This window comes from Balaenoptera musculus, chromosome 8, assembly GCF_009873245.2.
Source record: "Balaenoptera musculus isolate JJ_BM4_2016_0621 chromosome 8, mBalMus1.pri.v3, whole genome shotgun sequence".
NCBI classification, from domain to species: domain Eukaryota; kingdom Metazoa; phylum Chordata; class Mammalia; order Artiodactyla; family Balaenopteridae; genus Balaenoptera; species Balaenoptera musculus.
This window is the reverse complement of record NC_045792.1, coordinates 84,147,952-84,173,037: the sequence shown is the minus strand read 5'-3', so window position 1 is coordinate 84,173,037 and position 25,086 is coordinate 84,147,952. Positions and strand designations below refer to the sequence as shown.

The window sequence follows — 25,086 nt, the reverse complement described above, 5'->3', positions numbered from 1 at the left end:
ACGGGCTTTCTCTAGTTGCAGCGAGCAGGGGCTACTCTTCATTGCGGTACGCGGGCTTCTCACTGCAGTGGCTTCTCTTGTTGCAGAGCACGGGCTCTAGGCACACGGGCTTCAGTAGTTGTGGCACGTGGGCTCAGCAGTTGTGGCTCACAGGCTCTAGGGCACAGGCTCAGTAGTTGTGGCGCATGCGCTTAGTTGCTCCGCAGCATATGGGATCTTCCCGGACCAGGGATCGAACCCGTGTCCCCTCCATTGGCAGGCGGATTCTTAACCACTGCGCCACCAGGGAAGTCCCCAAAACTAATTATTAAACATCCTTCCTCAAGATGATTTGAGTGAGGAATCAAAAGTCAGTTTCCTATTAGCACGAGTGGGGCTAGCTCTTTCCAGCAAGGGCTGGCTTTATGATGCTGTGAGCCAAAAAGCTGAGCCCACAGGCAGATAAGCCACATAAGAGGAGTTGGAATGCCACAGCCTATGACGAAAACATGGGCACATCCTTCTTGCTTCCTTATCTTTGTCATTCTGAATTCACAAAACCGAGTGAGTACAATCTGAAACCATTTCCAAGGTTTAGGAAGGGATTTTAAAGAATAATAATAAGACCAAGGTGGGCACAGGTGACTCAGAAGAGATCTCATATGTCAGCAGGCAAAGCCAAAATAAACCCTGGGTTAGGGGAGAACAGATGGCCAGCGGGCAGTGGATGGAGCCTGGGGGATTCAGAACGATGGCCCTCTGGATGCCATTCCTCCATGGGAGATGCCTATTTGTAGGAGGTGATGTCCATTTCACCAGATGGCCAGCTCACCGCCTGGAGTCTCAACCACCAGCTAAGCTTGGTGACTTGAGAGAATTTTGCCTCACCTTAACAGAGAAAACTAGCAGAGGATAAAAAGAGCATCTTCTGTAACCCTTGGGATTAATGAGAATAGAATACTAGAAAGGTAAAGACATTTGAATTATTTTCTAGCAGTTCTCTGGCTGCATGACAAGAAACAAACAATATTTAGAATAGAGAAGAAAAGTTTCCCTCCTCACCCCCCCCCAAAAAAAAACAAAACTCTTAAGATATTATAAACACTAACTGGAACTGAAGGAGCTGAAAAATTCCTAAAAAGAGAAAAAATTAGGAGACATAACTGATTACTAAGTCTTTAACTCAGACTATAGATGAAACACAAAAATTGTCCATAACACAGCAACTATGAACCTGAATCTAAAGATTTGGAAACCATGGTGGATTATGGTTACAATTATATTTGTAAACAGCACACATACACACAGAACGGATGAAAGGGACTTCCTTGGTGGCACAATGGTTAAAAATCCACCTGCCAATGCAGGGGACACAGGTTTGAGACCTGGTCCAGGAAGATCCCAAATGCTGTGGAGCAACTAAGCCCGTGCGCCACAACTACTGAGCCTGCGAACCACAACTACTGACCCCGCGTGCCAAAACTACTGAGCCCACACACCTAGAGCCTGTGCTCTGCAACAAGAGAAGCCATCGCAATGAGAAGGCCGAGCACCACAACGAAGAGTAGCCCCCACTCACTGCAACTAGAGAAAGCCTGCTCACAGCAATGAAGACCCAATGCATCCAAAAATAAATAAATAAAATAAATTTGCTTTAATTATTAAAAACAAAGAGCTTGCCACCTCTAAGAGTTAAACTGCCCTAGGTGAATGAGACAACTCTACTAAAATTACCTTAAAAAATTTAAAAAAAGAAAGAAAGAAAGAAAGGATGAAAGGAAAAGACACTAATCCTAAAAATAGTTGTGTTAGATTGCTGGGATTATGGGTGAATTTTTCTTCTTCTTCTAACTTGGCTATGAATGGAAGAAGAGTGAGTGATAACACAATAGCAAGCAGCGTAGAGCGCTATCCACAGCAAAGGACTAGTACTTTGTTTTTTTACTTTTTATAAAAAATAAATTTATTTATTTATTTTTGGCAGTGTTGGGTCTTTGTTTCTGCGCACAGGCTTTCTCTAGTTGCAGTGACTGGGGACTACTCTTCATTTTGGCGTGCGGGCTTCTCATTGAGGTGGCTTCTCCTGTTGCGGAGCACAGGCTCTAGGCACACAGGCTTCAATAGTTGCAGCACGCAGGCTCAGTAGTTGTGACTTGCAGGTTCTAGAGCACAAGCTCAGTAGTTGTGGCGCACGGGCTTAGTTGCTCCACGGCATGTGGGATCTTCCTGGACCAGGGCTCGAACCCATGTCCCCTGCACTGGCAGGCGGATTCTTAACCACTGTGCCACCAGGGAAGCCCCTGCTTTGTTTTTTTGTTTGTTTTTACCTTCCAATCCATCCTCTATCAATTCGTGGTTCTCCATCTGGGACTCACTGTGTGGGTTCAATCCCACCCAAACTGGTCTAGTTCCTGTTCTATGGGACAAGTGCCCTGGATGTCTCAGTGATGTCTAATTGCTATAAAAGTCTCTACACTTGTAGCGCCTATACTTATCTCACCACAGACCGGTGAAAAGTAGCCTGGACCAATAACACAGGTGCAGAGAGGATGCGGGTCTGTCATTACTACATGACCCACCACCAAATTGGAACTTTGTTCCAACCAGATAAAAATCTGTATGTCTGAGGCATTAATAGAGGGATTCTGTGAGTGACTTCTCCTTTCCAAACTTTCCTTTATTATTATTAAAAGGTTGCCTTGCAACACAGTTTCTAAATAGGAGGGAAATGTCTTAACTTTTCATTCCTGATGAAATTCAGGAAAAGCGGGAAGACCTAAAAACCAACGTTAATTCATTACTTGAAGTTTTTAAAAGAAAAAAGAAAGAGAGTAAGATTGATACGTTAAAGGGAGCAAAAAGAATGAGTGAGTTTGAGTCCCCTTCTCTCACTCTCATTAATCTGCTTTAGGTGTCGCCTGAGGGGCCCACTGTGACTAGAAATCACCCAAACTCCTCCTTTCAACATTCGTTCAAGGTCCTCCCTTGGATAAACCCAACTCATCAGATACTCCACCAGCCCCACCCACGTTAATCCTCTCTTCTCACAATACTTCCGTAAATATCTTAATGATCTACTTCTTTTGGTTACGTGTTTATACATCTCTATTTTTATTACATCCTTCCATCTTCTTATGGATAGTATCCTGACAAAAGACTAGAGTCTGGGGAAACAGAGACTCGCAGCTAAGCTGTTGCACCATCGGCAGCTCCCTTCAGTGAGTGGAAAGGTGGGTTTCCAATGCCCTCATGGTCATGGGATAAGGCATTCTTCACACAAAGGTAATTACACTTCCTGCTGCCCAGAATGCTTCAATTGCTCTAGGTGAGGTCCTCAGCCTGTATAGTCCCATAATAACTAGCAAAGATGCAGTGCCAGGGATAACAAGATATGGAGGATTTTACTCGTATTCCTATGGGAAAAGAAAAAATACAATCAATTCCTTCCAGTTAGCCTCAAACCTACTCCCAAATAAATGAGTCACAGCAATAACAACAAAAAATTACTTCAAATGTACCACAGTCAAAAACTCAAACCATAGGAAAACTATCAGACCTTCTGGCCTCTATGCTGTATTCTGCTAAAAGAAGTCAACGTGACTTTGAAAAGTGACACTAACTTTTTTGACAAACGAAAGACAGCTGATCACGATCCATCTGAAGTACAACTGAGTACAATATAATCAGAATTTGTTTTACATACAGGAAGGAAAATCTTACTTTAGGGAGCAACCATCTGTCTTCCAAAACTTACAGAGGTTGAAAATAGCTGATTTTTTTACCCTAGCAGTGAGCCAATAAGAAAATATATTAAATTTCCTCATCAGTATATAGATGAAAGGGAGCTCCAAAAAATACTGAAAGTGGGAGACAAGAGAAAAAGAAATTTTGACTTTTACTCTTCTTTCTAATCCTGCGGCCACCATCCATGTCCAAATCTTAGCACCTTTTCCCTGAGACAGTACCCAGCCTACTAACAGAAGTAAGCACCTGAAAAGCACTAAGTAGACGGTAGCTATTATCATTGCCCAGGGCAGAAGGGGAATTCATTCATCTAATCAACAAAGGCTTGGTTTTTTTTTGTTTGTTTTATTTTCAAAGGGGTATATTTTTATTATTAAAAGAACTTACATACAGTAAATCTGTATGGATGTACCACAGTCTGTTTATCCATTTATATGATGAAGGACATCTGAGTTGCTAACTTCTGGTGATTATGAATAATGCTGTTATAAATATTTGTATTTCTGTGTGAACATAAGTTTTCATTTCTTTAGGATAAATGCCTTGGAGTGGAATTGCTGAGTAATAGAGTAAATGCATATTTAACTTTATAAGAAATTATTTCCTAGATGGCTGAACACATCTCATTCCCACCAGCAATATATGAGTTCAACTGCTCCAAATCCTCAAAAGCAATTGACACTGTTAGTTTTAATTTTTTTTTAAATATTAGCGATTATTTTAGTGTGAAGTGGTAGCTCGTGGTAATAATTTTCATTTCCCTAATGACAAATGATGTTAAGCATCTTTTCATGTGCTTATTTTTAATTCATTCTTTGGTGAAGAATATTCAAGTCTTTTACCATTTTTATATTTGTTTATTTCCTTATTATTGAATTTTGAGAATTCTTTATATATTCTGTACATGAGTCCAACAAAAGTTTGTTGAACACCTACTGTGTGCCAGGCACTTGAGTACACAGCAGTGACCAAAACAGATTAAGTCCCTGTCCTGCTGACATTACATTACAACGATTACAGTGATTTGAACCTAGGTTTCCTTATCTCCAAAGCCTGTAGCTGTTAAACCAGCTTTTAGGCAAACTCACATGCCTAAAGAGGTCATGCAGGTAAAATAAAAGAGTTGGGTCAGATACTAGCTGGCTGTTCACCAAACCTGTTCTCTTTTCTTTCAGGGCCACCCGATGTTTCCCAGCCTCTCTCTGCAGGTAGACGTGGCCAGGTGACAGAGCCCTAATCCATGGAAAGTGGGCAGAATGATGCACCGCCCTTTCAGACCTATTCCCCTCTCTCTTTCCCCTTCCATCTGCTGGATGCAGATAAGCACAGCAGCCTTGGAAGCCACAGACTGAAGATGGAGAAAACACAAAGAAAGGATCCTGAGTCCCTGAATCAGCGCTTGGTAGAGAGCTCCTGGCCAGTTAGGAGTATTCATTGCGTCTTTATGTGAGTGAGAAATAAAACTCCAGGGCTTTAAGCCATTATAGACTTGGGGGTTGGGTTGTTACCACAGTAAACCCATCTCAGCCAAGACATGACTGAAGTGGGACAGGTGGGGGCTGTGACAGATGCCCCCCATCTAAAGAAGATGCCACCACTCAACTTCAGCCAGTTGTTGCCACGCTAGAATACGGGACCAGTGAAGTCAGTCTTCTGACTGTTTCAAGAGAACCTGGAAATCCTGATTTGTATGGAAAAGCTCCCAATTTTTCAATGATTTTTATTTTTGTTGACAAGTATTTAATTTCTGAAAACACATCTGTGGACAGAAGTCAGTCCTCTGGGTTGTGGACCCTGCACTCCATCCCACCATTACTGTTATGCGATCCAAATACGTTTGTTGGCAGAATGGTCAAGAAAGGTTTTAAGACCAGAAATAATAGACCAGGATTTTGTAAGTACAGTAAGAACATAACGGGAAATTCTCTTCCTTCCTGTATACACACCACACCCATCCCCTGTCTGCCATGTATGTGTAAGAGCCTGTGCTGAGACAAATACATGACCCCAGCCTTTGAGACGGTGGGTTCCCAAACTTTAGGGGTTGTCTGCACACTTTCACCCTAGAACTTAAACCGATTCCAGAGTCATCCCACCGGTTAGCAGTGTACTAAGGAGAACCACTTCCTGCCCTGGCAGCATGGTCTCCCGCCATGTGTGCAGGAGGCAGAGCCCAGGCTGTCCTCGGCGCTGGTATGAGTTTACATTTTTCCCTCTTGCTCTAAGCAAGTTGTCTCACTAGCCACTTAATTCATTGTTCCTTCTAATAGACTTGGCTGTAACATTGTGTGTCCCCGTTATAATGAAAACAGTTTTTACACATGGATCATAGTTACTGTGAAAGGGTTTCCGGGACCCTCCTTTTGACACCTGCTCTAAGGAGCTCACAGTCTGATGGAGGACACAGGCCAAAGGCCACCACAGAGGGCACGGAGGGTGAGAGTAGAGAGGACAGCGTCTCCCTCCCGCGGTGGAGGGCAGAGTGGCTGCCCGGAAAGGCTACCTGAAGGAGGTTAATACTTGAGCTGAGTCTCGAAGGAAGTGCAGCTGCTAACCAAGCAGAGAGGGCTGGGAAGGGCTTCCCAGGCAGAAAGAATAAAACGTAAGGGGCATGCAAGGGCTCTGGGGGGACTGCAAGTCTGGCTATGGTGGCAGGTATGAGTTGAAGGTGGCTCTTCCATAAAGTACCCAGACTGCTAAGCAGTGGAGAGGAAGAGACTTACAGGGAACCACAGAAGGGTTTGGGTGGATTCATGTTTTATGAAAATCTCTGTATGGAGGATGAGATTACTTAGAAGGGGGCCAAGACTAGAGGCTGGGTGGCCAGTTAGGAGGCATGGCTTTGACAAGAACACAGACCAGAAAGAGGGAGGGTCTGGAATAAGGCAGCAGAGACAGAAAAGGGACAGAATTATGAGAATGTTCAGAAATACAAGTAGCAACTTTAGCAGTCAACTACATGAAGAGAAGGAGAGAAAGAAAAGAATCTAGAATGATTCTCAGATTTCTGGCTCCACAGATAAGTGGTGGGCACACTCACTGAAATAAGAAATACAAAATGGGGAGCAAGACCCCAGGGAAAATGAGCTCACTTTAAGGGGAAAATGTCGGGCTGTCCGTAGTCATGGGTAGAGATGTCCAGTCAACAGGTGGGTGTAGGAATCTCACCCTCAGGAGAGAGTCAAGAGTTTTTTGCATCATCCGTACATAATCAGTTGTTAAAGCCATGAGTTTGGATGAAGCCACCTGGGACGGTCTACAGAATGACAGAGCCCAGGGGATTTGACAGCCGCCCCAGGATTAAGAAATCAGGGAGTCATTGGTGACTCTAGGAGGGCCCGTTTCAGGGAGGAGCAGGTGATGGAAAGGGGATTAGTTAAGGGAGGGAGAGAGAATGAAATGGAGGCAGGGAGACTGGGAGGAAAGAGCAAGCAAGAGCCAGAGGTACAGAGGATCTTTATTTAGTAACCACCATTGCCTGGGCAGGCAGAAGAGGGAGAAAACTCATATGCGGCATCTGAAGATCTATATAGGATCATAATGCAAATTAGTGTTCTCCTAAAATCTGGACGCTTCATGCCAATGATACTTAATTTTAGCTGTGATTCCAGAACATACGGTCCATATCTCCCCTTCATCCAACTCAACTGGCTGGATAATTGAATGTCAAGGTCACTCTTTTACTTAAAACCAGGCAATGGCTTAAGATGGTGGCTAGAGGCCAAGGCCTGTCTCCTGTGTGATGTGGCCCCTGCTAGCTCTCTGCCTAGCCCACCACTCACTCTCACCCTCGATTCCTGCCCACCAAACACATCCACCTTCTCTCTAGTTCCAGAAGAAAGCACACTTCTTCCCACCAGAGAAGACAGTATCCACTTTGCCCTTTGCCCCACCTCCCTGCCTGGTTATCTCCTATGCATCCTTCTGATGTTGGCTCCAACGTCACTTCCTCAGGAAAGCCTTTCCTGACCATCCTCCACATCACTCACCAAGCCTCCCCCAGCACCCTGGGCTCCCCCTTCAGCACTCACCTCCGCTGGTAACAGGGTACTTATTCCTGTGATGAGCTGATTAATGTCTCTTTCTCCACGTGAGCTAATGTCTTTTACCTGCCCACTGTACCCCTTGTACCAGCACTGCGCCTGCCACATACCAAGGGCTCAATAAATACTGTCTTGACTTAATACATACAATGAAAAGTCAATTTGAAAACAACAGGCAACATCATTTAAGACTGCATGGTATAAAACTAAACCATGGTGAAAAGAAAAATCAAACTGTGATGTCTGGGGCGGGGGGTGAGTAGGGAGAGGTATGTCTGGAGAGGGGCAAGAGGGAACTTACTTCCAGAGGTGACCGTCATGTTCTGTATCTTGACAGGGATTGGGGTTACACTTGTGTATGCATTTGTCAAAACTTGGGAATATATACTTAGGATTTCTGTATTTCTCTGTATGTAAAATTTACCTCAAAAAAAAAGGAACTATAAACAAATATTGAATGGTAATCAATGGCATGAATGCTGAAATACTTAGGGATGAAATGTACTGATGTCTGCAACTTACTTTTAATACATCAAAAAATAAGATGAACTGATGGATGGATAGAGGAAGGACAGATAAACGATAAAGCAAATATAGCAAAATGTTCACAGTACCATCAAAGTGGTAGCTATATGTCTGTTCACTATACAGTACTTTCAATTCTTCTGTATGCTTGAAAATTTAATATAATGGGGCGGGGCGGGGGGACAGCCTGCAGAGTATAGCTGAAAATATATTTACCTTGTAGTCTAATCTGGTTTCAAATCCCATCCCCACCACTTCCAAGCAACAGTGCCCTTAGGCAAGTCAGGTTCAAAAATGTTCTCTCAATCTTAGCTTTCTCCAAGCAAAATGGACAAGAACTTTCTCTCAGCGTCACTGTGAGATTAAATTATACAAAACTCTTGATCCACCAACTAACAAGTAGTAGCTGTTTCGTAAATGTTAGTCCTCTTATTCAGAAGTCAACATATCCACAAACTAGGGCAAACCTCCAATGAGACATAAAAGAAGAATCTTGTAAAATTTCTCCCTTGCTACATCCCTGGGGAAATTAAAAGAATAAATTAACTGTGCTATTTTTATAGGTAAAGAAGCTGACCTTCCATCAATCAGTAGGACACTTGGAACTTCATGGCTGAGGAGAGATCTACGCTGTCCACACCCCCTGCCTCATCTGCCAGTGGTCACCACCATCCTTTGTGAGAGCGGGCCAGGGTTAACAACAGAGCCTCGTCGGGCGAAAGATGGGGGAATTGTTAAGTAGTGCACCAAAGCCAAGACTCCCAACCCCCTCTCCAGATGTGCAAGGGAAAGAGCCACCCAGACGGGCCTTGAGATCTGTGACGGCATCTGACATGCTCTCAGAGGCTGTAGTCACCAGCCGGTCTTGGCTTTTAGCATAATTACACGACCTGAGAGATGACCTTATGGTCATAAATAAAAGCCTCCAATTGAAACTAACAGTGTGTACGCAGCTGAAAGATGTCTAAGAGGCCACCATGTGGACTCGGCATCTCTAGGTTTGGAAGGTGGAAGAAAGGAGTCCATTAATGACACCAGCAAACGAGGTGGAAGTTCTGACTTAGAGAAGCAAGGAAAAACTATACCTTTAGGTGCTAGACCAATGCCCCTCCAAGAAAATGAGGTCTGGCATCTTAAAATCAGTGAAAGTGTTCATTATATGTCACAAGTGAGACACTGCAGGCAAAGGAAGTTGCAATTTTTTAGAAAGCATCCCCGTGTGCCTAGCAGATGCCACACTTAGGGCAACAAGTTATTTCAGGCTGCCTGAGCCAAACCTAACTTCCACCCTCTCTTCCTTGAAATCTTCTTCCCTGTTACATAATTATAAGCCCACCTAGTTGGTTAGCCTACACTTCAGACTCCTTGGAGACATCCTGCACTTGCTGTGTAAGCTGCCCTGCATCCAGTCCGTAGATGGAAAGGATCATCTTGGCGCTCAGCCAACCATGAGCATCTCTTCCCAAATCCGTTGTCACATCGGTAGCTTGAAATCAGCCACGGTGACAGCATTTATACCATGGAAATTGGTCAACTCTATCAATCAGGCCACTTGTCATTGTCATTTTTCATAAAAGCCAGCACATGAGCCTCTTTCTACTGTCATGAGGAAAGAGACGAATTTGGGGAAGTTTGCCCTATCCATACACCTCATTTAAAACTGCGTTCTACCCGCTGCCAAGGCTGAAGGAGGGCTCAGCCTAGGAGGGCATTTTTGAACCACCAGCCTTTTCACCTCTGGCCTCTGCTGATCAGATGAGGGGTAGACTCCTTACTTTTTTGGCCAGACTATGGCAGCCTGATTTTCCCTCTTGGGAAACAGAGACCTGGGACAGAGACTGGAGGGTGGGCAGTTACATGGAAAAGGCTTGTCAGCTCTGGTTGCAGGGAGCACCACAGCAAGCGAAGCCGCCTGCGAAGTTTAGTTACGGGGGAACCCAGAAGCTGCAGGTAAGCAGAGAAAGCCAGTCTGCAGAAAGAGGCAGATGGACAGACCCAGCCTGCAGGACAAGAGAGACGAGAGGCCTCCGGGTCCAGGGACACAAAGCCAGTAACCTCAGCCTCTCACTGTCAAGAAAGGCAACATAATGAAGTGGAGTGAGAGCCATGGAATCAAACTGCCTGGGTTCAAAGCCCACCTCTGACACTTAGCTGTGCGACGCTGAATACATTACCGTTAAGTTGCTTTTTGCCTCACTCCTCGCACCTGAAACCCAGGGGTCACAACAGAACCAACCTCACAGGGTTGTTGTGAAAATCAAATGAGCTGATACAAGGAGTAAATGCTCAAAAATGTTAGCTCTTATTTCTATCAATGAGTTATACTGTCCACGTGACCCCGCTGTATTTCATTCCTATTCCAAATCTGTCACATGAGATTTCCCTGTGGCCTGGAGCCCCATACTTGAGCTAGTTTTAGTTGAGTAGCTAGGTAATCTGTCCCCTAAATCACAGAGACTAATGAAAAAATCCCTGGACCACTGTGTGACCTTTAGCAAATTACTTCCTCAACCCTCTCTTAGGAGTGATATAAGATTCAAACAGGAAACAAGAATGAAAACTTCTACAACTGTGACGTGCTCTACCAAACTCTGAGGATGAGTATCCCCGTAGGGAATAGTAAATATACCACATTAGCCATAAGAATGGGGAAACACTCGTTTCAAGTGTCATTTCTATTGCTGGACTAGAGACAAGAACTCATTCTCCATCCCACTCAAAAAAAGGTTTAATTTCCCTGGGATTCACCAGGTTGATTCGTGTGTTCACCTCCAGTATTAATAAAATAAGAGGAAACTGCCAAAGACAGCTCTGTGGCAGTGATTTTGTAATACACTTCCATCCAGGTCAATTATATTCCAAAAGTGCTCATAATCCAGATCCTCTTGCCCTTTTCAAAACAAAGACTCACATTTGATAATGTGAGTAGTAGTAATGTCTGCAGGTTTAGAGATATTTTGGTTCAGCTCTTTTCAACAAGGACTTAGAAACTGCACTATTAATTGCAACACATTTTCTTCTCAGACACAAGCTGCACTATTAATTGCAACACATTTTCTTCTCAGACACATTTTTCTTCAGGCTCCCTTGGTTCACTCTTGACGTTTGGTAAACAAAAAGACAAGTGACTGAGGAGCAGCATTCACAAGCAGGGACAGAAGTAGAGGGGTAGGTCCAGGAGTCCTGGTTTCATTCTAGCACTTAATTCCATATTTCACGTCGAAAGAGTAAAGTGAGAAATATCCTAGACCTTCCTATTTACTGGCACTGCATAAATACCAAAGCCATTTTGTGTTTCTGATGTCAGGAAGTTTTCTTTCAAGCTAAGAATAGATTTAACATATATAAATCTAAATCAAAATCAAATTCCCCTCTTGCGGTTAGGAGGCATTAGGCAAAGTCTCGCCTGAGTGGACAGATGGCAGGTGCAGCAATGACCTTGGGCTGAAGCTTGAGGCAGCTCCTTGGCCCGATTTACATCTGCATTAATTGATTTATACACAGTGTTTATCCCCGTTCTATTCGGTGTTTAAAAGGGTCCATGATTTTCCTTAAACATGTGTGGAAGTATTTTCAAAGGAAGGAAGCCAAAGAGTAGAGAAAAGAGGAAGAATGGCCTAATGATGATATTTTAACTCTGTAGGTTTGAATCCAATCTGTGGTTTTAAAATGGTTATCTTTTATAATAAGGGCTTTTCTGTGTTTCAGGAAGAAGTTCAAATTCTCTTATGACAAAATTTACTTCACATGGAAAGAGGGCCACAATACAGTGGTAAATGAAAAGAGAAAGGTATTAAATATTATACCCTTTATATCTTAAAAAAATTAAGTGAGGATATGTATATAAATATTTGTATGAAAAAAGATCTGGAAGGACCTACCATATTTGCTTGACAACACGACTCTTGGAAATAGCAATGGAGCCAACAGGGCCTTTTTCATTTTGCTGCATACCTTGTGCATTACTTGAATTTAATAAAGTACTGTATATATTACTTTTACAATTTTTAAAAGCCAATGAAGATTAAAGATAAGCCAACATTTGGGGCTTCCCTGGTGGCGCAGTGGTTAAGAATCCGCCTGCCAATGCAGGGGACATGGGTTTGAGCCCTGGTCCAGTCAGAACCCACACACGGCGGAGCAACTAAGCCCATGCACCACAGCTACTGAGCTCACGTGCCACAACTACTGAAGCCCACGCACCTAGAGCCCATGCTCTGCAACAAGAAAAGCCACTACAATGAGAAGCCCACGCACCACAACGAAGAGTAGCACTCGTTCGCCACAACTAGAGAAAGCCACACGCAACAACAAAGACCCAACACAGCCAAAAATAAATAAATAAATTTATTTTTTTTAAAAAGCCAACATTTGTCTGAGCTTCAGGTTAGAACCATGACAGAAAACCATGGGAAAATTCTTCCCTTTGCAGAATGAGAGTCCGTGACTTGGCTTGCCACTAATATAGGAAGAGGTAAGAAAAGGATTGGTATAGCCCACCAAAACATCTGCTTAGGGCTCATAAACACACACCCAGGGTAATGAGGGAAGAAGGGAAGATCCTGAGGCTTTTGTTCACAGATGTGAAAACTAAGGCCCCAAAAAGTGACTTGATAAACAGCAAACAGCTACGGGTGACCCATTTCCTGAACTCATCTGACACAATTTCCCCTCACCCAGGCCATTCTAGACCTGAAACCAAACTCTGTTCTAATATCTAGGAAGTGTCCACTGGTACCCCTGAAAATGAGGAAATGTACTAGAGGTACATGACACTTTTTATTTTACTAAAGAAACCCTTGAGGAATCTTCTCATTTTTAAGACCATAGGTCTAAAGGGAGAAATAATACCAATTCTACCAATTCTACATTTAACTAAATTCAATACTCATTCATGATAAAAATTCACAGCAAACTAGGAATAGAAGTGAACTTCCTCAACCTGACAAAGGGCCTCTACAAAAAAACAAAAACAAAAACAAAAACAAAACTACAGCTAACACCATACTTAACAGTGAATGTTTTCCCTCCAAGACTAGGAGATCAAGGCAAGGATGTCCACTCTCCCCACTCCTATGCAACAATGTACTTGAAGTTCTAGCAAGTGCAATAAGGCAAGACAAAGAAATAAAAGGCATACAGATTTGAAATAAGGAAATAAAACTCTCTATTCATAGATAACATGATTTTCTATTTAGAAAAATCCCAAAGAGTCTATAAAAAGCTACTAGAACTAAAGTGAGTTTAGAAGGGTCACATGATACAAGATTAATATTTTTTAAATCATATTTCTACATACTAACAAAGACATTTTTAAAGTACTATTTACCAAAGCATTGAAAAATATGAAACGCATATGTATAAAATTCATATGCTGAAAACTATAAAACATTGATGAAAGAAAAGAAAGAATACCTAAATAAATGGAGAGAGATATGTTCTTGGGTCAAAAAATTCAATATGGTTGAGCTATCAATCTTCTCCAATTGACCTAGATTCAATGAAATCCCAATCAAAATTCTCTTTTTTTACAGAGATGGATGAGAAGATACTAAGATCTATATAGAAAAGCATAAGCCCTAGAATATCCAAAAAGATTTTGAAAATAAAGAAAGTTAGAGGATTCATACTACCTGATTTCAAGACTTACCATAAAGCTTGAGCAGTGGAACTCAACGGGGGGAAATTTTATCCTGCAGGGGACATTTAGCAATGTCTGGAGACATTTTGGTTGTCACACTGGGGTTGGGGGGGTAGCTATTGGCATCTACTGGGCAGAGGCCAGGAATGCTGCAAACATCCTACAGTGCACAGGACAGTCCCCCACAACAAAGAATTACCCAGCCCAAAATGTCAGTAGTGCCAAGGTTAAGAAACTCCAAGCTAGAGAAATCAAGACACTGTTGCACTGGCATAAGGAGAAAAGTGTAGATCACTGGACTAGACTAGAGTCCAGAAATAAACCCACAAATATATGGTACCAAGGCAATTCAATGGAGCAAGGATAATCTTTTCAATAAATGGTGTTGGAACAATAAAGCATCCAAATGAAAAAAACATTAACCTCAACTCTTACCCTGCACCATATACAAAAATTAGCGTGAAACAGACCACAGACCAAAAACTATAAAACCTCTAGAAGAAATCATGAATGTTTGTAAACTTGGGATAGGCAAATATTTCTATCCCAGCACACAAAAAGCACAAGCCTTAAATTTAAAAGTTCATAAACTGGAACTACTCAAAATTTAAAACTTCTGTTCTTTGGAAAACACTGTTGATAAAATGAAAAGAAAAACCACACAGACTGGGAGAAAATATTTGCAAAAAACCACATCTGATAAAGGACTTGTATCCAGAATATATAAAGAAAGCTCAAAACTCAGTAATAAGGCTTCCCTGGTGGCGCAGTGGTTAAGAATCTGCCTGCTAATGCAGGGGACACGGGTTCGAGGCCTGGTCTGGGAAGATCCCACATGCCGCGGAGCAACTAGGCCCGTGAGCCACAACTACTGAGCCTGCGCGTCTGGAGCTTGTGCTCCGCAACAAGAGAGGCCGCGACAGTGAGAGGCCTGCGCACCGCGATGAAGAGTGGCCCCCACTCGCCGCAACTAGAGAAAGCCCACACACAGAAACGAAGACCCAACACAGCCAAAAATAAATAAATAAATAAATAACTCTATCTTAAAAACTCAGTAATAAGAAAACAAACAATCCATCTTTTTAAATAGGCAAAAGACTTCAATAGGCACTTCAAAGTAGAAATATAAATGGCACGTAGAAGATGTAAAGATATGAGACAATAACATCATTAGTAATTAGAGAAGTGCAAACTAAAATTATAACGAGATACCACTAAAAAATTATTGGAATAGCTGAAATTTAAATTTTAAAAAAAGTTGACAAGACCAAGTGCCCGTGAGGATACAGAGGAGCAACTAGAACTCACATACATAAGAATACAAAATTATGCAGCCACTTCGGGAAAGGATTTGGCAGTTTCTTATAAGGTTAAACACATACCTAACATATGGTCCAGAAATCACACTCCTAGGTATTTACCCAAGAGAATGAAAACTGCCCACACAAAAGCCTTTTATGCCCAAAACTGGAAACAACCCAAATTGTCTATCAACTGGCAAGTGGATAAGCAACTGTGGTGCAATGGAATACTACATGGCAATAAAAAGGACAGGACCAGAGGTGCAATGACATACATGATTCTCAGGAGCATTACATTCAGTGAAAGGAGCCAGACACAAAACATTACATACTGTATGATTCCATTTATATGACCTTCAGTTAAAGGCAAAATTATATGGGCAGAGAATAGATTGGTGCTTGCCAGGTACTCGGTTGTTGGGGGAGAAGACTGACTGCAAAGGAGCAGGAGGGAATTTTTGGAAAGTACGGAAATGGTCTATATCTGGATTGTGGTTGTGGAACCGTGAGTGTATGCTTCTGTCAAAACCCGTCATGCAGAACGCCTAAAAAGGGTGACTTCTACTGTATGTAATTTACACCTTAATTAAACTTGACTTTAAAAAAGACGAGTGGTGGCTCCTGGGTGTGCTTTTTGTACAGCATGACATTTCAAAACTCTGAATTCGTTGGTGACATTTGAAAACAAGATTTGAAGTAAAGATCTGGCTTTTTTTGAGAAGTCAGAACTTTGGCACCCTGAGCCTCATTGCAGCTGGGCAGAGACCGCCTCTTTGGACAAGGCAGGTACTTTCTGTCTCGCCATATCCTCCCTCCTGACCCAGAGGTACCTTACCAACCTGCCACTGAGTAAGGATTTCTTGTCCTGGGCTACAGGCTGCTTGAGGGCAGGGGCCAGGCCTGGCTTGGTCTCCACTATACCTCCAGGATTTAGGGAAGAGTTTGACCTGGCATATGCCAGGTGCTTGATAAATACCATCAAATCAGTGTGACTCACTTGCCACCATCCTATCGGCTACAATAACTGACATTTCCAATACCTGGATTGCCAGCTGCTCCTTTGGTCCTGGAGTCCCCACGGGGAGCCACCATCCAAGGCAGCCATCCCGTGACCTAGAATAATGTGTCCCTCTGTGCGTTTAGAAATCCCCTGTAATGTGTTGTCAAGCAACGAAAATGTTTTAGGGTCATTCCAACTATTCATTTTTGTCTGGAGAAGAGTGGAGTTGTTGTTTGTTTAAAAAAAAGAAAAAAGAAAGAAAGAAAACCACAAGAAAGCCTTCAATAAGGGCTTGAAGGTTAATGAAAATGAAAAAGGAAAAGTGCACATTCATTTTGAATACTCTCAGATCATATTCTAGTAATTCAAGACTTGAGATAAGTAGGCTTCTGAGAGATTCTCTCAGAAGAATTTCAGTATCTCCGTTTCCACAGTGATGTTCGGTTTTAGAGAAGGGTGAGGGGCAGGGAGGGGACATCTGACTTCTGTTTGATGTCTGTATTAAAAGCACAGACTCATTAGTCCCAAAATCTTCTTCTTTACTTCGTGTGTGGGATGGGAAGGAAAGGGAGGCAAGTTTGGGACATCTTGCAAGTATCTTTGAAGCACTAATAATTAATATTGAGAGTAGAAAGTCTAAATATATTTTATTGGATTATCTATACCTGGAAAAAAAAGCCCACCCAATCAAACACTCTTGCTATACATCTTTAATGTTAAAAAATGAGAAAGTACATGGCACAAAAACAGAAACATAGATCAATGGAACAAGATAGAAAGCCCAGAGATAAACCCACGCACCTATGGTCAACTAATCTATGACAAAGGAGGCAAAGATATACAATGGAGAAAAGACAGTCTCTTCAATAAGTGGTGCTGGGAAAACTGGACAGCTACATGTAAAAGAATGAAATTAGAACACTCCCTAACACCATACACAAAAATAAACTCAAAATGGATTCGAGACCTAAATGTAAGACCAGACACTATAAAACTCTTAGAGGAAAACATAGGAAGAACACTGTTTGACATAAATCACAGCAAGATATTTTTGTATCCACCTCCTAGAGTAATGGAAATAAAAACAAAAATAAACAACTGGGACCTAATGAAACTTCAAAGCTTTTGCACAGCAAAGGAAACCATAAACAAGACCAAAAGACAACCCTCAGAATGGGAGAAAATATTTGCAAACAAATCAACAGACAAAGGATTAATCTCCAAAATATATAAACAACTCATGCAGCTCAATATTAAAAAAACAAAAGACCCAATCCAAAACTGGGCAGAAGACCTAAATAGACATTTCTCCAAAGAAGACATACAGATGGCAAAGAAGCACATGAAAAGCTGCTCAACATCACGAATTATTAGAGAAATGCAAATCAAAACTACAATGAGGTATCACCTCACACCAGTTAGAATGGGCATCATCAGAAAATCTACAAACAACAAATGCTGGAGAGGGTGTGGAGAAAAGGGAACCCTCTTGCACTGTTGGTGGGAATGTAAATTGATACAGCCACTATGGAGAACAGTATGGTGGTTCCTTAAAAAACTAAAAATAGAATTACCATACGATCCAGCAATCCCATTACTGGGTATATACACAGAGAAAACCATAATTCAAAAAGACACATGCACCCCAATGTTCACTGCAGCACTATTTACAATAGCCAGGTCATGGAAGCAACCTAAATGCCCATCGACAGATGAATGGATAAGGAAGTTGTGGTACATATATACAATGGAATATTACTCAGCCATAAAAAGGAATGAAATTGGGTCATTTGTTGAGATATGGATGGATCTAGAGACTGTCATACAGAGTGAGGTAAGTCAGAAAGAGAAAAACAAATATCGTATATTAATGCATGTATGTGGAACCTAGAAAAAATGGTACAGATGAACCGGTTTGCAGAGCAGAAATAGAGACATAGATGTAGAGAACAAACGTATGGACACCAAGGGGGAAAAGCGGCGGAGGCGGGGGGCGGTGTGGTGTGATGAATTGGGAGATTGGGATTGACATGTATACACTGATGTGGATAAAATGGATGACTAATAAGAACCTGCTGTATAAAAAAATAAATAAAATAAAATTCAAAACTTCAAAAGAAAATAAATAAATAAAATCCTTTTGGAAAAAAAAAATGAGAAAGTACAAATATAATGTAATTATAACCCATCTGAACCCTCTTTTGACCCACCTCCCCTATGTCTCTGCTTTCCTTTATAAAAAAGACTAAGAGAGTTGTCTTTTTTACTGTCTCCGATTTCTCTTCTTCCTTTCTTTCTTGAACCCATTGCAGCAAGACTTTTGTCCCCTCCACTCTTAGGGCCACCAAACATCTCCACATCTCTAAATACAACATCCATTGCTAGTCCCCATCTAGCCTTCTTCAGTCTCTTTTGCTGGTCCCCCGTCTCCTGAACCCCTAAATGCTGAAGTATCCCAGGTCTCATTGCTGAGCTCTCCCCCTTCTCTATACTTTCTTGCTTAGTTGCGTGCTGATGGCTCCCAAATTTATATCTCTGGACCCAATATCGGCCTGGGATTCCAGACTACTTTGTTCAACTGGCTATCTAACATCTCCACTTGGATGTTTAATAAACATTTCAACCTTAAAAAACCCAAAACCAACTCTTTATTTCCTACCCAAATCCTGAGCCTCCTGCAACCTTCCCCATCTCTATGGCAACTTCAACCTCCAGTTGCTTGAGCCAAAAACCTTGGAGCCATATTGGTTCCTCTCTTTCTCTCCCACCCCACCTCTAATCCATGAGAAAATTCTATTAGCTCCATCTTCAAAAGATGTCCAAAATCTAACCACTTCTCCCCACTGTCTAAGCCATCCTACCTGGTCTCCCCATTTCCACCCTTGACCTTACAGTCTTTTTTTTTTTTTAATTTTTATTTATTTTTGGCTGCATTGGGTCTTCATTGCTGCATGCGGACTTTCCTCTAGTTGCAGCAACGGGGGGCTACTCTTCACTGCAGTGCGTAGGCTTCTCATTGTGGTGGCTTCTCTTGCTGTGGAGCACGGGCTCTAGGCATGTGGGCTTCAGTAGTTGTGGCATGTGGACTCAGTAGTTGTGGCTCTTGGGCTGTAGGGCACAGGCTCAGTAGTTGTGATGCACGGGCTTAGTCGCTCCGTGGCATGTGGGTTCTTCCCAGACCAGGGCTCAAACCTGTGTCCCCTGCACTGGCAGGCAGATTCTTAATCACTGTGCCACCAGGGAAGTCCCGACCTTACAGTCTTTTGTCCCCATGATAGCCATGGGCATTTTTCTAAAACTGAAGTCAGATCACGTCACCTCTTGCTTAATCTCATTCAAAGTAAAATACCAAGTTTTCACTTTGTCAAAAAGTCCTATATGATGTGGGCCCAGCTCCCACTTCAACGTCATTTCTTACCACCTTCCCCCTATTCACTCAATTCCACATGTTCCCTGCTGTTCCCCAACCATCCCGAACACAGTCTCTCCTCAAGGCCTTTACAGTTGCTTTCCCCTCTGCCTGAATACCTTTCCCCAGATATCCACTTTTAGGTACCTACTCAAATGTCACCTCAACATGGGGGACATCCCCCATCACTCTAGATAACCAAGCACATGCGTGAGGGTACACATGCACATAGACATCAGCCTCTTGCTATCCTCTTACCCTGATTTATTTTTCTTCCCACCATCCAACCTACATTTATTCGTTTATTTTCATTTGCTACTTAAAGTGGGGTCAGCATCAGCATCACCCTGATGCTTGTTAGAAATGCAGAACCGCAGGCCTTATCCCAGACTTACTGAATCAGAATCTGCAACAGGATCTTCAAGTGATTCACATGCACAGTAAAGTCTGGAAAGCACTGGGCTAGTTCCTAACTGCCATGAGAATGGGAGCTTGTTTTCTTTCATTATTGTAACCTCAAAAAGCTGAGGTACTCAAGATACATTGAATGAATGGATGGATGGAGGGATGGATGGATGAATGAATGAATGAACACATGAACTGTTGCACCTGTTTCGAATGGGACTCCAATCTGATGATGTACAAAATGTTGGAGAGGGGTAAAAACGACATCTTAGGTCAAAATTATCCCCCATATATTGTGCTCAATTAGAGATTCTTCCAAAATGCAAATACATTCCCTGAATAAAGCAGTCATTAACAACTTGCTGTGGATTACTTAGATGAGATAATTATTCTAACATCTAACAGAATCAGCCAAACCAAGGGAATAGGAGTGAAAGAAGGCTGAAACTTTAATGAGTACCTACTCTGTCCTGGGCATTGTAACAGGCAAGAGGGAAACAAAGATAAATCAGGAACTTATAAGTTGGTGGGAGAAGCAGAGGAGGGCCAGGGGGGTGGAGCGCCTGTGAGGAGGGCTTGAGAAAGCTCAAGGGCAGTGAGAGAGTCCAGGGTACTCCTCCCTATAGCATCCTGTGCTTCTGGCCACAGAAGTAAAGAACCCTTTACTTCTCCTCTGCCTGAAATGCTACCATCAACCCTGCCAACACCTACTCATCCTCCAAAGCTCCCGGTCTTCCAGAATTAACTGTGCCTTCATTTTATTTGCTCTGACCACACAGTATCAGAGTTCAAGGATGCGTATCACCCTATTCATGAGGGGTTTCTACAAACTGTCTGACCCTTATGCATGTCTGTATCCCCTGCCCCAGCACAGCACCTGGACAGAGTAAATGTTCAGTCTATTTTATAAGAACAGCTAGCATTCACTGAGCATTTACTATGTACCAAACACTGTTTTAAACACTTCGGATATATTAACTCATTGAATCTTCACAACAACCCAATCAGATTGGAGCTATTATTATCCCCATTTTACAGACAAGAGAACTGAGGCCCAGAGAGGCCAGGTCACATTAAGGAATGAGCACTGCACCTGCACCTAAAAGACACACGGGAAATGTTTACTGACATGAACTGAATGGAAGATCAGTAGTTAAGAAGATCGGGAAGTCAAATTTGAACTTTACCAACCTGCCCAGAGCCTCAGAGGGCAAAAGAGAATGGGGAGATGTCAGAGCTTGCTTCTGCAAAGAACCTTCTTTTCCACACCAGTCTCCCACATGCAAAATAGAAGTCAGGGAGCAAGGGTCTCCTGGAGATGGAAGTTAGGAGAGGAAGTCCGAGAGAGGACATTCAAGACAGCAGCCTTGAGAAGGAACACCAATTCCTCAGGAATATTAAATCAAAAGAATTTGGGGTGGAGTGGGTGGAGGTGGGCTGGGGACACACTGCAGGGGCTCCAGGACACAAAGGTCCTATAGCACTGTCCAGAAACCAACCTGTTTTTACCTATTTGTCAGCCAAGGTAAATGTCTGGCTTAGACTTGCTTAGAAAACAAGATGCAGCAACCATGCAAATGACATGACTGTAGCAAGCTAGCACATTCAGGGGGATCTTAGAATTAGCGTTTGGCTTCTCATGCAACCCGGCTTCAGACTCACTCTACAGCGAGTGGCAGCACCAAGCAGCAGCTGTGCCTCAGAAAAAGTTCAAAACCAGGGAGTCTGTTGAAAGTCAAAGGTCTCAGGAAAATGTCATCTGTTCTCCTGCCTCCCTCCTGACACTGCTTCCTCCACAAACCCCTTGGGACTCCCTGCATCAGGTCCAGGACTCACTCACCCTGCAGTAAAGCTGCCTCAGGTAGAAATCAGAGAACAAATGAAAGCAGGCAGGAGGCAAGATAGGGAGTCCAACGTTAACTCTTCCATTGAGAGAGAAACAAGTCATGTAGTTGAATCAGAGGCAAACACACAGGAAACCATGGAAACCGGTAGTAGACTCTGGATCCACAGGTGAGCTGGACCACGGGAAATTGGTCATCAAGAGTGGCAGCAGAAAGAACACCCAAAAAGCACAGAGGATGCAACGAGTCAGTCCAATGAGAAGGAAGAAGACAGAGGACTACTAGTTTTTACCATCATTTAAATCAAAGCACCTTTCCTAGCGAACCCCAGGATCACCACACTAAGAGAAAAAAGGAAAAGGACATCAGGGCTAAAAACAAAAGATACAGAACAGAAGTCCCCTAAGTCAGGCTCTGGTAGTCTGAAAGAAGAGCCAAGAAAAGTCACAGAGGTTGAGAAGGGGCAATGTACAAAGGTCAGAAGAGAGGTCAGAAATTCAAAGCTGATCAGAGGAAATCATCTGACATATCAGGCCGAATAGAATAAATACATAAAATCTAAATTTCACATATTACAAATGGTTGAACAGATTTTGGTATCTGCACTCAAATGAAGAACATCCAAAAGCTGGTATCTCAGAAACTGTTTACAAAACTATTAAGGATCTCATTCATTTTAAATAAAAACTCAAAGTGTTTCTGATCCAGTGAATACTAAGGTAATTACATGTGTCTGACTCAGAACTTACCTTTTAACCATCAAATACACATCACTAAAAACTGCTAGAGGCATAAAAACTGGGGGCTAAAGTTCTTCGGAGGTTTTCCCGGGTCTCGGGCACACATCCAAAGATTACTGAACTTTCTCACCACTATAATCACAAGAGACAATTCCTGGAGAGCAACTTGCACACATAGACACCTCATGTCAGTGACCTTTTAAGTGAATCAAAGGAAAATGGGCTTTGAGTGAAGCTGTTGAAGACAGGAAATGTTTTTAACCTGAAACCCTCTTATCTAAAACAGTGTGAACTCCTTCATAATTAGGAGATTTAATCTAATTTGGGGGACGAGGCACACTGGGAAAAAAAACAGTCCTCTTCAATCCTTGCTAAAAACCACAGAAGTACAGAAGCATACTGGCTGAAGCAAGGGCTATATTCCTTGATAAATGAAATGTACCAAGAGCCCAGAATTTCACAAACAAAAGCCTGCCCTTCACAAGTGCCATAGTAATCATTCTTATTTCAAAGGCAATTGCTGACCCCACAGGAAGTTTTGAAGAACATTAGCCAAATAATTCCCCCTAAATAGTTACAACAGATTTTTTAAAACCGCCCAAGAAATTACAGAAATCTATTCCCTGAGGATTCTTGGGAGTCAAAAGAGCCAAGCGTGGTTATTTTTAACTAACCTCCTGCAAACAGTGGATTATATACTCGATCCCTTTGCAAGATGCAAGCAATTATCTTAGGTACCTCTATCCCAAAAGAAAAAGGAGTCTCCTGTCAAGACAGAGGAAAACGCCGACACGGGAATTGCCTAAAACTCTCTGGGTCATTTCGTGCAGTTAAAACAAAGTGGACAACCGTCAGGGAGCCCAAAACATAGTAGACGTCCCCACTTTGTGTGTTCTACTAAAACACATCCCTTTTCAGGTGTCCTAAACACAGCATATCTTTATCTAAATGAAGCGTGCCTGGGGACCACTAGGAAGGACCTGCCACTTGTCCAGAAGGAAGATGCGAATGCACTTCTTTTTACTTCCCCGCCCAACGGTGCCTTCCCGGGAGACAGATTTCTGACAGTCCGCCTGCTGTTGCAGCAGCAAAGGGCGGGGAAAATCCTAGCGCCGGTGCTGCAAAGACCTCTCCATCCACCGCCACCCGGTCAGGTGCCGGCCCCGACGGGCAGCCCCGCTCCTCCAGAAACCTCCGCGGGCACAAAGCAGCCGCCAAGTGCTTACCCGAGTCGGCCAGGCAGTGCTCCGGGAGGGCCGCCAGCAGCAGGAGTCCCAGCAGCAGCAGCGGCGGCGGCAGCGGCGGCGCATCCTGGGACCCGGCAGCCCGGGGGCCCCTCACGCCCGGGCAGCGCGCGGCTCCCCCGCCAGCCCGGCCGAGCCCGCACGCCCGGATCCGGCCCCTGCGCCTCCGCACCTCCGGCCCATCTTCCCCCAGGCCCTGGGGCTTCGCCTCCTGCCGAGCCATGGGGACGCTTCACTCATCCAGGCCACTGCCTCGCTCCGCACCGCTCCGGGGAGCCCAGCCTTCGGCGCCCCGGTCCTCACCGGGCATCTCCGGCCACGGCCCGGGCGCCGGAGGGCGGGGGCGCGGGGCGGCGCGACTCGCTGGCTCGTGCTGCCGCGCCAGGAGCGAGCTCCGCGGAGCCGCGGCTTCACTCGCGCAGGGGCCGGGGCCGCATGGAGCCGCGGCGGGAGCGGGCCGGGGTTCCCACGGTGCCCGTCGCCGCGCGCCGGCGCGCCCGGGGCAGCGAAGGTGGGACGGGCGCCGCCCGGAGCCCCCACCCCCGGGCGGGCGGGCTCCCGCAGACTGAGGGGGCGAGGCTGCGAGCCGCGGGGGCCGGCAGCCGCTGGGCGCGCTCGGGGCCCTCCTTCCCGCCGCCGGCTGCAGCCTCTCCGCCGCGCTCTCCTCGCTCGCTTGCTCGGGCTCGGGCTCCAGCTCCGGCTCCGGCTCCCGGGCCGAGAGTGTTACTGCAGCTCAGAGCGGCGCCTCATTGACAAAGAAAGCACGTAGCCACCCGAGCGGGCGCGGGAGGCGAGGCGGGCGAGGCAGGCGCGCGCGCGCATCGCCGCGTGGAGCCACCGCGCGCCCCCCGCACCCGCGCGCCCCGCCGGGCTCCGGGCTGGGGAGGGGGACCCCTCGCGGCTGTTCGCGCGCCGCGGACATCCGCACAGGGCGGTGGAGGGGCGGGCTTCCCTTCCTCGCGTTCCCCACCAGTCCCTCGGCTAGAGGCGGGGAGATCGGCAGGAAAGGTTCCTCCGGCCCGGAAAAGCGAGGTAAAGAGTCGTGGTCAACGTGCTGAAGAGGTCAGAAAGCCCTTTGGCCTGGGTTTGGGAAAGCCCTTTAGATGGGGGAAGCGCTTTGTGCTGTTTGTTCACTACTTCTCTGAGGGGCCCTCGGACACCCGCATGCCCGTTTTACCCCTGAGGAACCGAAGCGCCTGTGGCCTAGTTGC

General features: G+C 44.3%; 1 protein-coding gene across 1 annotated transcript in view; it reads right to left on the bottom strand.

The window, feature by feature from the left end:
* KIAA1549L (KIAA1549 like) overlaps positions 1-24,551 on the bottom strand; it is a 293,894-nt gene extending 269,343 nt beyond the window's left edge. The window contains exon 1 of the mRNA XM_036862584.1: positions 23,858-24,551. Coding sequence (XP_036718479.1) covers positions 23,858-24,098 — 241 coding nt within the window. The 5' untranslated portion in view covers positions 24,099-24,551. The remainder of the gene's footprint in view (positions 1-23,857) is intronic.
* Positions 24,552-25,086: the final 535 nt, after the last annotated feature.